General features: G+C 42.4%; 1 protein-coding gene across 1 annotated transcript; it reads right to left on the minus strand.

Annotated features, from left to right (window-relative positions):
• Positions 1 to 1,037: 1,037 nt before the first annotated feature.
• Positions 1,038 to 12,290, minus strand: LOC131266445 (uncharacterized). The gene is made up of 2 exons (XM_058268974.1): positions 10,738 to 12,290; positions 1,038 to 1,275 (listed from the first exon to the last, which is right to left on the minus strand). Exons 1-2 carry the CDS (start codon positions 12,288 to 12,290, stop codon positions 1,038 to 1,040), a joined length of 1,791 nt encoding a protein of 596 aa, XP_058124957.1.
• Between the last annotated feature and the right edge of the window lie 4,855 nt (positions 12,291 to 17,145).

The following is a 17,145-nucleotide window of genomic DNA, read 5'->3' on the forward strand; positions in this document are numbered from 1 at the left end:
TAAGGTGTTAATTTAAGTTTGAAAGTAACGTAAACTTATATCAACTTATCGATCTAGGAAAACTGCCGATAGGCAATTGAAAGGATTGATTTTGGGCCTTAAGCCTAACAGAAAAGCAATATTAAGCAATAACGAAACTCTTACCCATTGATCGTACGTTTTGACTCACGCAGAAAGAGGATCCTTTGCTTCGATATTTCTTTTCATTCTCCTCGATATGATCAGCAGAAAAAGGTTCATACCACTATTCCAAATTTAAATGGAACAGGGAAGAATAGTTGCTGGTCACGGAGGAAAGAGTTTCCGTTCTATAGGAATATCTACTTTCAATCTTTACAAACAGTAGACATAATAATGTATTATTTAATCTTGCCATCTTGAAGTAGACTATTTTTAACCTAAAGTGATCTTTCCGATCCTCTTAATGGTATGGAATAACCCTTGCATTTTTCATGCTTGCTTTTTGTTATATTTAAACTATGTTATTAACTAAGGTAGAGCGATATTTAACAGGCTTCTCAAAACTAGCTTAGAATGAAAAGGTTAGTTTGAACGTTCTTTGGAAATTAGCTGCTCCATTTCTCAGCTCCCCAGTTCGTTGAAGCACTAAACGATACTCTTGATGGAAAGTATTAGAAATCTTTTGTGATTCGTGTTTATGTACAACTTGCGTTCCTTTCTTATTTACAGTCTGTGCTTGTGGAACGATTTAAAAAATTTAGCACAAATTTAGCAGCGACATTTGTGATGTCATTTGTCATATCTTCTACAGTTTAAGATTTCGTAAATGGTATTTCCTACATTTGTTGCACCTTCGAAACAATTCTCCATATTTCCCACACAAGAAGCTCCTGGCCAACTTGATGGTTAAGAACGAATCGCTGGGATTACGGGATTCTTAATGGCTCAAACTTACACACTACATAGACGATAGTCAGAACGTTTAACGCTCCCTTTCTTCACGCACTCTCAAATGACCCATCTCGCCTGCCCTGGCGGGTTCCGGTTGTCTAGCGAAACCGGAACCGGCTGTCTAGTCAATCCTTCCCGCCGGTCGCTTCCGCCCCCTCACCGCCGCTGACCGACCCGGACGAGCCGTTGCTCCAGTCGCCCTCCATGCGCCAAACGCTGAACAGATAGCTCAGCTTCTCGTGCGCCAGGATGCCGCTGCCGCTGAACTGCAGACTTCCGCCCGACATGGCCATGTTTTTGTGCTCCTCCAGCATGGCCGGCATCTCGTTGTTCGAGAGGACGCGATACAGGAAGTCGATATATCTGTGGGAGAGGCAATGGGGAAAAAAGATATTAGCTACCTGTGGATTATCTGCGGATTAATCTGATGTCGTCTTAATTCCACGGCGGATAGGTACATTGTTTTGGTGGTGATGCTGGTGGCAAACCGGGCCGTATAAACAAACAACAAAACAAACAAACAAACTACGCCCCTTCGACCAAACTTGAGGCGAAAAGATCAGTCCATCCAATGGGAATTCATCTACCTGCCAAACACCGGCAAGGAATTTCCCTTTAAAAAGGCGCAGGATAACTGGATTTCCCATCGGAATCCTGTTATTTACACTGCTTCCCTTTCCTTCTCTTCGCCAGCTCCCACCTTGGCAGCTTTCACTTCCCGTGCGGGAAAGGTTAATGAACCGCGGTGGTTCTGGCAAACCCAACGGGTATAACCAGGTGGAAATTACGTGATTGGATCAATGTTTCAACGGGTACGGTTTGGCCTTACAGGGGCCTTAGGTCAGTTCGTCTCCTTGGTTCGTCCAGCAGTGGGAATTTCTTCTGGGTTTTCTTCCCGGACCGGGGACTTTCCTCACGAAAAATACTTTCGGGAAAAAAGACATAAATTTGCATATCCAAATAATACAGGAAGGTTATTTTTGTTGGGTTTAGTTTAGTTTATTATTTTCAACAACTTCTCAATTCATCGGCACCATTTTTTCAATGTAAAAATATGATTTTTAATAGTATATTTTTCCTTGGTTTACAGGATATAAAAGTAATAAAATAATGAAAACAAATTCCGACTCGATCTATTCGCCTTGACACCGGATTGCCAAAGAGTTGGAGAGATTTAACAAAAAATTAAGAGCTCCAAAATAAAATGGATGAGTGTACTAAACACCAACCATTTATAGATCAGAAAAATGACAAATAGATCAGAAAAATGACAAAGAATATTAAAGTAACAAAATAATGAGAACGAATTCTGACTCGATCCACCGAATTGACGAAGTGTTGGAGAGATTTAACAAAAAATTAAGAAATCCAAAATAACAGGGATGAGTGCACTAAACACCAACCATTTATAGATCAGAAAAATGACAAAATTGTTGTATTATTAAAATGTTTTACAATTCCAAAGCACGGCCCAATTTTTTTCAAGAGATCCCGTTGATCAAAATACCAAACTAGATAATATTCAAAAAAATATATTTGAATTTTGAATTGAATTTTTTTATATTTGACCGATTTATTTGATATATTTTAATATACAATTTGCGATCGGAAACGAATATTTTGAGATAATCTCACCCCATTAACCCATATTTCTACCCTGTCATGACTCATTTCAGAAGATATGCTTTTGCGTATTGGTTCGGTACAAATTCCTACTGAACTACGTTTCCCAACACATTATTTTCAAGCCATCGAATTCCGCACAAACATCAAACCCTTCCCGAGTGACACACTCACAATTCAGTTCCGCGGTGCGGCATCCGTTTCTGGACAACAGTCTACGATCTTCAGGCCTAGCACAGACGTGCGTAGAACGCAGTCAGTTGGATAATTTATGACCCTCATAACGGGGACACTTGGAACAGCGTCCGGAAATGGCGCCGCCAGGAAAACTATAACAAACGCTTCTGTTGCTGCTGCCGCCGAATAGCCATATAAAGGCCGCCACTCCCGACGCCGGAGTTCAGGGTAGGGCAGGGGAACGTTCTCAAACTTCCATACGTGTAAGTGGCAAAACAAATAATAATGCTTCGCGGGAGCCAACGCGAAACGGGGCGTAATTAAACGATGTTGAAAAATAAATATCACTCCAACGCTAACTTCCCCAACCTGGCACGTTCAACATAAGGGGCAATAAATTCCGCAGTTTCTCCGATCAGCTACTAAATTTCGTTTGTCTTTCATTTCTGCAGAAAACGCACGTACCCATCCCTTCCGATTTTCCGGGGAAAGCCAAATAAACCGATCAAAGGCTAATTAAAACGCACAATTTTTCACGCAACACAAAGAAAAAAAAAGAAGAAAGGGAACTAGTTTCTCACGCCGTCGTGGAAAAAAGGGGAGCGTGAAAAGCGGAACACACCCTCTCCCTCCCGAAGCGTGTGTGCGACAAACTACTTTTCCGAAAAGTCAATTAAAAATCGTTCATAGCGTCCCTCCAGACCGTTTTCGGCGGTTATATGTGTCCGTGGCGTGTAAACCGATCAATCAGCGGCTTTGACGTTCCGAACGAACTAGCGACCGTCATCGGATGTGATGGTGTGTGGTTTTCCCAACCCCTCCTACCCAGCCTTTGACAGACACTTGTTTCTTCGGATGGTTTAGGAAAGGGAGAACGATCCCATTCCGCAGGGTAGAGATTCTACACTTTGGTTTAATCTCGGAACGTTCCTTCTTTCGATCATCTTTGAAAATCATCGCCGATTTGTATCGTGATGGAAAACCGTCTCCTCGAAAGTAGTACCAGTCCTTGTTCCGGAACTAACGTAAAATAGAACAGGAGAGAAACAAGGTATCCAAAAAGAATCCACCGAGCTCCGCTTCCCTTTCCAAGCGTGCGGAAAACGCTTCACGACGGAAAGCGACTTTTCCTTACCTCAGACAAGCGATCACAGTCGGCTTGGAGAGTAGGTCTCGGTGTCATTCTGCTAAGCGACAGGCTAGAATGTTTAAAAAAAAAGTATAATAACCGAGCGAGGTGTTGCTCGCGTTCAATAGGCGCGGTTTTTGGAGGTAATAAATTTTCCCCGACGCTCGCCTTTCTTCACATCGTTTTCCCTGCGGAGACGGAAGCCGGTTGAGGGGCTTCAACGATGATCGCTTCGGAAGGCGATCACGCGTTAAGATCGCTCGTTACGTACAGTTTTTTTAAAGGTTTCTTTTCCCATCCAAAGCTCCCCCCCTCCACACTTGAGGAAAACTCGTCGGAGATAAAGTTTGCCGCGCTAAACACCGGGACGTTAAGCCGTGCTGTCTCATAATGATACACCCTGCCAGCGTTGAGGCAAGGTTAACCTAACCTAGACGGTCGCTCGAGAGGGAAGGAGGATCGATCTCTGAAAGTGTCATCTCAAGTGTTGACAGGACACGGAGAGCGATCGCAATGATCGAACGATGACTTTTATGCGTTTTGACGGCCCGAACTATGAACAGTGGAGTGATGGAGAGAAGCAGTGAATAAGCAGTGAAGTGGAACGTGGGTTGAACGGAGATTCTAAGGGGCCGATACAAAAGATCCCTTTGTTCAGAATATTTGTGATAAAAGTTGTTAACAAGTTATTTTTAAACCATTCGTTCTGAACATCGTTTCTTTTGACAACACATTGTAAGTTTCGAAATAAAATACGAGATACGAGATACGAGAATTATTTACCTTTTCAGCAGAACTTAAAAAAAACTTTCAAGGAACTCCTTTTTACATCAAAATACTAAAAATAAAAAGGAAGTAGAAAACCAAACAAACATGCAAAGTGGAACGGCATTTATGTTAATTTACGATCGGAAGTATGACACAAAAAAGACTAAAGCGCTCCGGGTCCAGATGTTGTAGTAAGAGAGAACGTTTGAGCATTCCAAAAGGAATTGGAACAGGAAGAAAAAAGAATACATTTATGCTTAAAATAAAACAGAATCACAAAATTACACAACTATTTTGAGTATGGTGGAACTCATGTATTATTATTATGATATAAGTAGAATGTATTTGATAAATAAATTGCCAAAATTAAACCACACTCAAGAATTACTAAGAAACACGATCTAGTTCGTTCAAATATCGCAAAACATTTAACTCAACCGCCACTGATGTTTTGAAAGAACCGAAGCCTCTCTCGATCGGTGCCCAGTTTCTTTGTTTTCCCACTCCCCTGAAGACATTTTCTCGAAATGTGATGTTAATTAACTGCCAACCAGCCTTCGGCGTCCCCCCGGCTTCAAACCCGTCAGTCAATCATCATCCCCGGTGCGCCACGGTGCTTCACATTCCTTCCAAACCCCTTTTTCTTGGCCTTCTTGGACTAAATTGTGGGAACGGAAGAAAAGCGGGACACTAAACGAACCGTTTGGGGAGATGGACGATACGATGTCTTGAACCAGCCGATCCCGCCATATTTAACCGCAACCCAAACTGGTGAGACGATCGTTGTGTAATCCTGTTTTATGGTTTGATCGAGTTTGGAGTTGGCCTTGGAATGGGTGGAATTTGGGGGATGTCGTTGCAAGGAGGTCTGACTCCAAATGGAAAAATTAAATGGAGATTCTTCGGGGTAAAAAAACATTCCCGTATAAAAACAAAAACAATTTTCTCGGTGGAATGGAAAAATATTATCCAGCTAAAATTACTCCACTTGCCATAACTTCATCATGCTCCAAAACTCCGATACACACACACCTTTTTTTACACAAGCAGCATAGTCCGATAAGCAAGTCATATAAGTCGTAAAGAAAATGAAGTAGATAGGAAGGAAAGAATTTGTTTTAAACTTTTACTTAGGTTTCAATGTGATTAAATAAATTGAAACAATTCAGTTGTTCAAGATTTTCAACGAAATGTATGATTTATACACTTGCTTCTTGAACAATAGCTCCAATATCCTTGAATTTAAGTAAAAAACTAACGAATAACAAAAAAATAACGATTCATAGGAAAATAGTCAAAATAGTAAAATAATTTGCTAAACTTATTAAATTTCGTGGAAGAAGTTATAACGGTTAAAATAAAGATTAAAACGGTGGTATAAATACTGTACGAAATACACTAGCTGTTTAAAAAACTGAACAAACATGAAAGTTTTTTTTACTATGGTACTTATTTAATGTAATAAATATTTTTTTGCAATAAATCAACAAAATGAAAGACAAATTGTTCGATTACTTCTTAGTCTTACTGCTTTCCCGAGTGTGATAAACAATTCGACACATGTTTCGCGTTTCCGTAAAGGAACTCATCCGACCTTAATCCATCGCATTAAGCAAAAAATAAGTTCCTCAGGGCATACACACACGTTTCGGCGGAGAGGTTGAGAAGAATGTGTCCGAAACGGCAGCGGAGGGTACGTAAAGTGTATTACTTTAGTGAATCTTGTCTTTCCTACTTTCCGACGTTGGAAACTCGCACCATTCCGGACCAACCGGACGCGTTCCACGCGGATCATCCCTGTACGAATATATATCACTCGGTTTCGTTTCTTATGCTGTTATGCTGTTCTTTGTCTCTAGTTGACCCCCGCGAACTCGTGGCGTAGAACAATTTTCGGGAGGGGGAAAGACGGGACAGAAAAAAGCCAGGGGAATGAACTTATTTTTTCCGCCCAATATGACATCACCGTCGTGGTGAATAATAAGCGCGGGAACGGATAACTGTTCCCACCGTGGATCGAACACGATGGGGAAAAAGTGAGGAAGGGAAAATGAAGGTGGGGGAGGGAGTATGCCTTACCCCCCCAGTCGCGGGCTTCCTTCCAGAACGAATCCCCGAACCGTCTTTGTCTTCGCACGGCGCAATGTGACATCGTTCCGGGAACATGATATCCTCGCGGGTTGCATCATGTCGAGCATGGGCGAAAACATTAGCCGCAGCATTCCCGACCAGAAGATCGAAACCTGTTCCCCCACTTGACTCGGAGACGGAGACGGAGCGCCAGATCGTGTAGTGTAATTATTCATCGCTTGGCAATCGAAGCATCATCGATCTTTAGCGAATGACACCGCCTTGCGTCAAGTGGAAATTCAATGTGTTCATTTTTTTAAAATCCCTTTTTCTGTGTTTTATTCAACATAAATCACAAAATTTTGTCGGAAACAAAACGTGTGAAAAGGAAGGTTTAATTAAAATTAACAACATCAAACGCCATATAAGGAACGTTGCGTCTTAAAACGAAAGACGGTCCCCAAAAGTAAGAAGTCATAAATCATCTTTCAGAACGCGGTGCACGGATCTTCCAACCCCCCAGCAAACATTAAACAGTGGTAAAAACGCTGGTAGTCTGATCCTCCTCGTCACCGGATCATTCCCGTTCTCCCTTCATAGTTAATCACAAACCATTCACCGTCTCGACCTTCGCTCGGTTCGGTTCTCTCTTTGCCTTAACACAGGCACCGCCACCAGAACTAAAGCCTGATGCTTTGTTGCGATCCCTCGAGTGTTGGTGCTTCAAATTTCAAACCGAACCCTCCGACCGGGCGCACGGTGATCCTTTCGGAGGTTTTTTCGCTCGCGGCGACCACTTTCGGCCTGGCTTTTCATTTTTAATTTATGTCGCACTTGTCGTAAGCAACAGCCTCCAACCGCCGTTTGTGCCGAGCGGGGTGACACTTCGGGAAACACTGTTCCGGTCGTGGTCCACTTGTTCACGGCACTCGAGACGAAACGGAGACGAAAGTGTACGTTTCATTTCCTCTCGGGAAGGGAAGGTTAATTACTTCACTTTTGATATCGTTTAACAGAGACTTCAAGGTTAAGTCGAGAGGTTGGTTGAAGATGCTCGTAAAAGGAAATATTTTAAAATGAAAAGGGAAACGTGCGAAAGATGAAAAACGGACTACATTGGAACAAAATGCATCAGCAACAAAAGAAAAATACTGAATAATTTTAAATGCGAACAAGGTGTGATTAATGTTTCCCAAAACATTACTTCAAAAACAGAAAAACCATAGTTTTTTATGCTCTACAACCAACCAGGCGCCTCCATCGGGAGCGTCAAATGTTCAAACATTTCCCTCCCAGCCGTTCAACCCATCCCGGGCCCGTTACACTAATCGAAACCGAAATCGATGGCTTTTGAACGGTGTCTGGCTTTGATATGGTGTCCAATGGCATGTTCGGCGGCATCGCGGGACAACATTTCAAACGAATTTTCCGACGTCCGCCTTTTCGCCAACCCGTTGCGTGCTGTTCCCTATAAACCGTCGAGATTCTTTTCTCGTGCCATAAATCAGCGGATCGTGATCATTGCCGCTTAAGTTGTATAACATCTGCGCTGTTTGGCCCATTTTTCTTCGCAGCCGGAAAATTCCTCCCGTGTCACCGAAACATACAAATAAATAAATCTAAGATAAGCTCCGAAAGTGTCCGAAATGTCGCGCGGAGGAAATGTTAATGATCAACCTTCGCACATTTTTAATCCCCGTTTTCTATGCCCAGCCTCATGGGAAATATTTGAGGGCAGAAGTGAAAATCGGGAAAACTATATTTTAATCAATATATGGACATAAAACCACCGTTGACCGTTTTTCCGCTCACGAAAACCTGGTACAAACAAACGAACATGGAAACATTCTGATCGGATGGTGAACATAAAAAAATGGAAAATTGTGCGTTGCCTACTCCCCCCCTCCTCCTGCCTCCTTAGCGAACGTTCTTTTGAATGTCATTCGCACGGTGAAAAACCATTGATCATATCTCGCGATCTTCTCACGATCTTCCTCGCTCCGTTCCGTGGCGAAGAAAAAAACCGTGACAGAGACGTGCACGAATGCGTGACTATTTATTTTTTTCTCGCCCAACAGCCGGATACTTTTCATTTTTCATCTAAACCCACCGCTCCGCCGCCCCCTGAACGCTCGTTTAATTTTTCCCTCGAGATGTCCACGAATGAGGTTTAAAAGAAGTAAAAACGGCAACCCAGGGGTAGGTTTTCACCGCAGAATGAATGGGAAATTATAAACGTTCATATGCAAACGTGGGTAAAGGGTTGCCGTTTGATGGATGGGAAATGCTTTGAGGTGTACTTTCTTTCTTTCCTTATTTTTCGTGAGTTAAAAACCGAACGTTCGAATGAAAAACGCAATAAGTCGGTTTAGATTTGGAGAAAAAACTTTCTTGCGAACTGTCGAAAAATTGACCGGATGAAAGAGGATTTTTCGGCTGCTTCGCTTGAAATATAAAGTGCCTAATACGCCAAGCCCACTTTGCCGTTCCATTCGCGCCAAGGTGCGAAAGTACAAATGGCCTTTTTAAAACATCCCACTACCATATTGATGAGCCTTAGTTTGTTTCCATCGTGTGGTGAACGAATAATTAATCATAATCACCGCTTTAGAAGGGGGAACGGGCAACATTTTCCACGGCGGTACATTTCCATGGTGGTCCTACGTGACTTAACAACCTGGTGTGGTGGTTTACATACTGACATTTTTGTAAGAAATTTGTCAAACAAATTAACTGTCACATTTATTTTTCCGCTGGCATAGTTTTTCGAAGCAGTTGATGTTTCGCATATGCATATGAAAAACATTGCTTCCTTTGTTGATGTTACGTTGAACATTAAATAGTAGGAGTAGTAAGGAATATTTTTTATTCATAAATGAACCTGCCTCGTTTACAATAATTAAAATTAGATTGATACTGGTTACCTCACAATTGGAACCTTATTATAATATTTCTAGAGTTACGTATACTGTGTATAGATAACAGAAGGAAAAACAGAAGAAATGTAACAAAACAAACAAACGTATCAACGAACACAAAACCAAAACCGTACAAATCCGTACTGTATATTTCAACGATTTAAAGTACATTTTGTACGAAATTTTTCATCAATGATTCCTATTACACAACTTGCAATTCTTGTTCAATTATTTTGTTTTCAATTTCACAGCATTTCTAAAGTGACTTTAAACACGATTTGTTTATCAAATAATCATTAGATACGACATTTTTTAAATATTAAAATAAACAATCTAAAAGAAAGTTAGTCAGGAGTAATTTCTCCATGAACACAAAGTTGAAATCATTTGTTGAAAAAATCCATCAAAAGTCCAAAAACCAGCCAATTTTAGCACGACAAACGACAAACGACGAAACGACAAAAGAATACATTTTAGAGGATAAGTCAGTTCCCAAAAGAGAGACACGATACTGTTTATGACAAGCTAGGCTAGAAAAAAGGAGCTAAAATATCTAACCTAATTTTCACGGTTAAAGGCTGTTTATGGATTTTATGGGAATTAAATGGTGGAAAATTAAACTTAAACTGATTTATACTAATAGAATATCTGCATTAAATGCTTAAGTCTCGTAACGTTTGTTTAAGAGTTGTATAGTTCAGATTCTGATTGATGAATCTTAACGACTCTTTACTTCGGATTTAAATTCATGAACCTTTTAAAAAAGGTTTCATAAATCCCAAAGTTTCATAAATGTTTAAAAAAATGGAAAAGTAAAGCCCAAAAAAATGTGAAGAAAGATATCTACTTTTGTCGCTTCATGAAATTATGATGAAAATACGTGAAACATTAATCAAATAATCATGAAGATTCAATAAGGTTTCGAAAAACTCATCGATGCTTTAAGATTCGAATCGCAAAATAAACATGAATCAATCTGAATGAATTTTTGGTGAAAGATTCGTCTAGTGAATCATTAGGCAAAGACTCCCTGCGAAAACTGTCAAATTATGGAATTGAGTTGTACAAATCGTTCCATCAAAAGAGTCCCCAAAAGTACAGTATCTTCGTAGCAAACGAGTTGACAAAACTTTCACTCACCTTGAAGCAAGTCGAAGGGTTTGGATCTTGCTCAGCTTATCACTCGGCAGCGTCGGAATGATTTTGCGTAGGGACGCGAACGCCTCGTTCAGGCTCTGCGTCCTCTGGCGTTCGCGCACGTTCGCGATGACACGCTGCGTCTGAACCTCGTCGTAGGTGATCGTGTCCTTGGTGAGTCGTGTTCGACCGCGACGGTTCTTCCGAGGTCCACGCGGGGCCCCGCGGCCTCCCTTAGGCCGGACACTGCCGGCGCTGCTCGGCGAGGAGCTACCTGTCTGCTGGAGCTGATGCTCGGCTGTGGGCAGCACGAGGCCGGAAGGTTCCAGCAGCGCGACGGTAGTCGGTGGTCCCGCGTCTTGCGGGTATTTGCCTCCGAGCGAACCCGAGTCGTCCAGTTTGATCGGTGAGTTGGATGACACCGACACCGAGCAATCCCGCTCGCGATCGTCACCCGTGGCCGGACTGTTCGAGGGAGTACTGTCGGCGTGCGGAGTATGATGGATGTGGTGCCCATGGTGCTGTGCATGCTGATGGTGATGAAGATGCTGGTGATGCGTCGCATGCTGGTAGTACATCGGTCCTTCGTACGAACCCGGATCGCCCATGTAAAGGGTGGTTCCTTCGGGTGGCGTTGCCTCCGGAAGACTTTCTGCGGCGATCACGAGCTTCGGCGACCCATTGGAGGAGTCGTCCTCCAAGGCCACTCCGGAACTTCGCGCCATCGGAGAACCATCCCCACCGGACATCAGGATATCTCCGGCCATCGGACCGTACAGGCCACCGACACCGTGCTGGACGTACTCTCCGTTTGGTCCATTCGCGAAGCTCCAGACGGCTCCACCTCCGTAGGCGTCGGGGGCGTAGCGGGCTCGCTTCTCCTGCTGGTAGCCCGTCGGACTCAGCGAGCACTGGTCGAACTCGTAGTCAAAGTCCGCGTCAGGTATCTTGCGCTTCTTACCACAATCGGCACTCGAGTAGGAGGAGAGAATCGACGGTAGCGTCTCGAGATGAGCAGCGGACAACTGGTGTACCGGTGGGATGTGCTGCTGTTCCGGTTGGCCATCGTAACACTGGATCGGAATGCGAGTTCCATGGTGTAGATCCACACCACCGGCGATGACCGGGTGTCCCTGGTATATGTAGATCGTACCTGAAGACTCCAACCCACCCGACGGATCTCCCGTGTGGGAATGTTGCTGATGGTGTTGTTGTGGGATGTGTTGCTGGAGCTGGTGTTGGGGCATCAGTACGCCAAAGTCTGGATTCTGCTGGATCTGAAGCTGTTCCTGATGCCCTCCGCTATTCTCCCTCATCTGATGCACGGCAATGGGACGCAAATCCGGTGGCGATCGCTGATGTTGCATCGGACCATAAGGATGCTGGTGGCCACCGTCAAACTGTTCCACCTTGACCATCCTCGGCGGAGTGGTATCGGTTGCTCTCTTCAGGGAACCGTGCGACACCTTCGGTGGAGTAGCCTTTCCACCAGAACCCACTCCTCCACTGATGTCGAGGATTAGTTTGGGCGAGTTGGATGGTCTTCCACTGGACATGGTGCGAAGGATCACCCAGCCAAGTTCGTCAAGCGCGGCAACAAAATATAAGACACCGTTATAGACACGCAAACTCTCTTGAGCGATGGGGAAGCAATTTAAGCAATTAGCAATCACTCAATCATTCAGACACTACACACACTCACACACACACATAACACGTAGACACTGGGTACGAGTCTTCCCTCGGGAAGTCTCTTAGGCAAGAGGGAAGGTACGAACACAACCCCCTCCTTACCCCCTGTAGCACAAGTGGAGCAGGATGAACCTCACCAAAACCTTCAGAGACACACGCGAGTCAACGACGCCAACACTTCTGGTCACGCTTTTCGGAAACCGAAATTATTTTCCCCGGCACGACACACAACCGTACGGTTTCGTGAACATCTGGGAACTGGCGGAGATGCTCGCACCGCACGATCGGTACACTGGTACGAAGTTGAACGAAAAAAAAGTATTTCGGCGAAGGGAAAATCATATGCTGGCTAGCGATCACGTAGTAGAAGGAAAAGGAAAGAAGCACTCACTCGCGTGCGTGAGTAGAAAGGATGGAGGTTCGGTCGATGAGGGATGCTGTGACGACGAGGATCGAAGCGTGATGCTGTGTTTCACTCGCATACGAAGGAAAAGCTGAACGATCATGCGCCTGAGATGACAGATGCAACAAGAGCAAGAAGTTCAGTTTTCTAACGGTATCTTACTAGGAGGAGAAAAAGAGAGCATAGTCTAACCTTTCGGCTGGAAAAACGTAACCGATCTTGGGCCGCGTCGCCCTCCCCGGCCATCAGTAACACCTTCTCATGCCGGTAATGAGCAACACGATGAGTGAAATGGGTGGGAAATGGTGAGGAAAACGTAAGAGAAAAGGAAAAACTCGATCAAACAAAGCGAGCATTGTCGTTGCGTAGAACATTGGGAAAATACAGTGTGGAAAACATATTTTCCTGTATTTTGTTGCCACAAATTTTTATTCGTATATGTTGTACAAGTTGTGTGTCCATCATTTTGAATCCTTTTCGATGCACTGCAATTCAAAAATATGCTATTATAATTTAAATTATTAAATAATCTAATTTTCCAGAGCCTATTTTTTATATACAGTTTTATACAAATTACAGATCTAACAACTTAGGGAGAAGGGTATCATTTATGGAAATCCTCAGCTCGACGGTATAATTTATCTTTTCATTTTAGTTTATAAGTTGGAACAAATTAATAAAACAAAATACACAAATAGCATTTTATGGTGATTACCATTATTTATTATTATCATTACATCAAATTTTACTATTCCCTTTACAGAACTGTGTTACAAACTAATGTTGAATTTCTTATATTCAACCGAAATTGGACAAGCATTCAGTGTAAAAACGTCTGTAGAGAGAAACAAAATTAAAAGTGAACAAACGTTTATACTTTGTTTAAACATTTATACTTACATAGCTGGTGACTAATAAATCAATCTGATATTTAGATAATTAATCAGCTAAGTTAGATAACATTTACGGAATCCTCATTATAATATTTAACTCAAGATTCTTTTTTTTGTATTAAGCAATTAAATTGGTCGTCACTGTACGTTCGAGGATCTTCTTGACGAACTTTTATTAGTTGTCAGTCTCGATCCTGCGGTGTAAATCGTTCCAACTAAAGCATTACATGTCGAACATCATGTTGCCTCTGTTCGCCATGGCCTGCTCTTCTTTCCCCTTCGTCGTCTTTGCTTTTCGTGAACGCTGTGGAGGGAAAAAGGTTGTTTTGGTTACTTTGAGCGAAACAGAAGATAAACTACAAGAACATTGTAGGATACCGCGAGGGAATGAGATAGGAAATGGCACTACTACCCGCTTGCTAGGATCGGGATGTCCCAGAGGATTGCCCCGGGATCGACGAGGAAGTAACCGACCTAGACACAAAGTTCCGGGAATTTCTCGTTCACCTGGGAATTCTCACAGCGTTGTCGGAGGGTCTATCGTCCTTTCTTCGATGGCACCCGCACACCAATCCCCCGTCGGTAGATATGGAAGGAATTTCCGCATAAATTTTGCATAAAGCATTCGGCACAGGAAGCGCCGGCTTTACAGCCGCAGTCACACGATTAGCCTTATCGCTCGTTTCACTCTTTCTTGTTCCGAGAAAAAGGCAGAACAAGCTACGGGAGTCCCGTCGATATCCCTAATTACCATGCGCCAATGTAGGCTAGAGAAAATAACGAAACTAGAAAAACCTCGATGCGCCTCTACCTACAGTGTGGCGTTTTCAGAAGAATTGGGTTTTCCTTCGCTAGGATCGCTTTTGCCCGCCGAAGGTTACTGTTCGGTATGTTTATTTATTTATTGTTTATTGACATTTCACACCTTCGCTGGCGTTTGCATTTATTTTCTTCGTGAGGAGTCTGGCCTTTCCGAGCCCGATGCTGTTTTTTAATTATGAGAAAGAAATTTTAAGCAATCTCGCTTCGAAGGTCGTCCTTAAAAGGGCTGCTGTTGGCAAGATTATTATATCTCAAAAGTAAGGAAGAATACTCCTGTGATTTATTTTATCAAACAACTCGGCGGAAGAATAAGTTCTAAGAAAATATTGTTTATTTATCAACTATCGTCCGTCTTGTTTTTTTTAGCATATTTTAAAAACACCTTTTCAGGAAATGACATATTGAAAAGTAGGCGTGGTCGATGGCCCTTGAAAGTACCGATTCGGATTACCGGAGGTCAAATTACCGGTTCGCCTACGGACCATTAATGCACAGTGGTAAACCTGCTGTCCACACTTATAGTTTGTTTTGTTTTCTAATTCTCTAATCTAATCTAATCTAAACAAAATCATTTGTTTTCTTTTGTAATAATTCACAATTTAGCCGATTTTTTTTGTAATTGATCAAAATATTATTATTTTATTGAAAATTCGAAGAGGTCCCTAATGTTTTAGAAAACTTATTTATTAAACGTTTAAAACAGTTCTCAATAGCACAAATTACGTGCACAACACTTTGAGCAATCTCTTTTTCAGCTAGTTTTTTATGAGAGATTATATAAATAAAAATTGTAAATTTTAAAGACCGTCTAACAGATTTGAAGTGCAGTAAATATGTTCTGTGTAATAACATATTTTTTGCTCTTGTCATAAATTTATCCATTTTGGAAAACAACTAGATTTTCCCAACTCATTTCCTAACAAATTTCCCGTTGTGTGTCGAATTCCGAAAAAAAACACGCACATCGTCAGGCAAATGTTGTGTCCTGTTGTTGAGGCAACAACGGAAACGGTTGTTTTTATGGCTACTTTATCGTTTGTGTCATTGTAGCATTGATTCGCGGGAGCATCGAAAAGATTCCCCAACCTTCACCCACATCGTGGCCCACGCTCGGCAATAAATCATCGTGTTCGGGTATGTACCACGAATTGGAACGCTCTCGTTCGTGTCCTTACGCTTTCCCTTTCGTATGAGGACCTCAAAAACACGACTTCCTCCGGCCGAAACAAACAAAAAGCATGGCATGCAATAGGACGTGAATCACAAAACGCGAAGAGGGTGAAAAAATAGATAGCTTAATGATACGACATAAATAGCAAACAACAACATCACCGGAGCAAGCGAGCGAATCAAAGCGATTCCACAATTAACTTTTCACCCAGGCCAACCGGCGAAAAGGGAAACTTCAACATTCCGAAGGTGGGAATAGAAAACTTTTCGGAAAGGAAACAAATGAAGGGACCAGAATGCTTTAATTTTCGCTCGATTGGGTCGCGGCACGCGATGACATTCCCGGTGCTGGCGTGCATTCTTTCGCTGGTAATAATATGGGGAAAAAAAACCACCGGATTGTGGTCACAAAGCGTCACCGCACCGTTTGTCGGACGATTTTTTTCGTTGCCCATTTCCACGCGACGTGCATCCTGTGGCGTGTGTAAAAGCTTAATTATCACATCGCCTTACGATGTGCATTTGGTGGTTGGATTTTTCAATTCCTTGGAAGCTCAGCTGGGAAAACATTCACGTCCACTATTATGTTTTCATTCTTTATTTATTGTTTGAAAATGAATCCATTTTTGGTTTCAACCTTTCACTATCCGCTTAAACTACATAAAACACGTTTTAATGGAGGCGTAAAATAATGCAGTCATACTTTTCCGTATTCATTATGCAGGAGAGAATCAACCATAAAATATCGATTGGCATCAACATTAATTTCTTCTACTCCGCGGACAATGGCTATCCGTTACCTCATTCCTTTCGAGTAACTCGGCCAGGTTCAGGGCCATCGTAAAGCGAACGAGTTGGTGTGATCTGGCTAGCCCTTCGTACAGTTTTTCCTCGTTTTTCCGAGACAACGTATGGGCAGACGTTTCCATGGTGACGCAAGCAGACCACAACACAAACGGCCGGTCAAATCAAAACAAACATACACATATAATTTTTTAAATTATTTTCAGACTGACTTTTAGTTGTTCACTTGTAGTATTAATTAAGTGACTAAATTTAATGCTGCATGAATGCAAATTTTTAAATATTTAAATTAAAACACAACCATCATTTCGATGTTAAACGTGTAAACGTGCAATTCAAGAAACTTTCCTGTGGCGAGAGAGTGCTGCATTTATCGATGTTGCAATTTTTCTGCAACCCGTTTCCCCCTCGATTCGGTTTTCCTTCCCCTCATGTGTTTGAGTTTGCCACCCCGGGAGTGGAATGTTTGCTATTTCCATTCAGAAAAACAGCAAACGATTGCATTTGAAGTTATTTATTCGGTTTTCTGGGTTGTATTTATACTTTCGAAGGACCCTTTCCACTACTTTTTGGACGGTGCAGTTTCTTCTTCACGGTGGCTAAATTTACGACCCAATGCTACCGGTG

This window comes from Anopheles coustani, chromosome 3, assembly GCF_943734705.1.
Source record: "Anopheles coustani chromosome 3, idAnoCousDA_361_x.2, whole genome shotgun sequence".
In the NCBI taxonomy this organism is placed as follows: Eukaryota; Metazoa; Arthropoda; class Insecta; order Diptera; family Culicidae; genus Anopheles; species Anopheles coustani.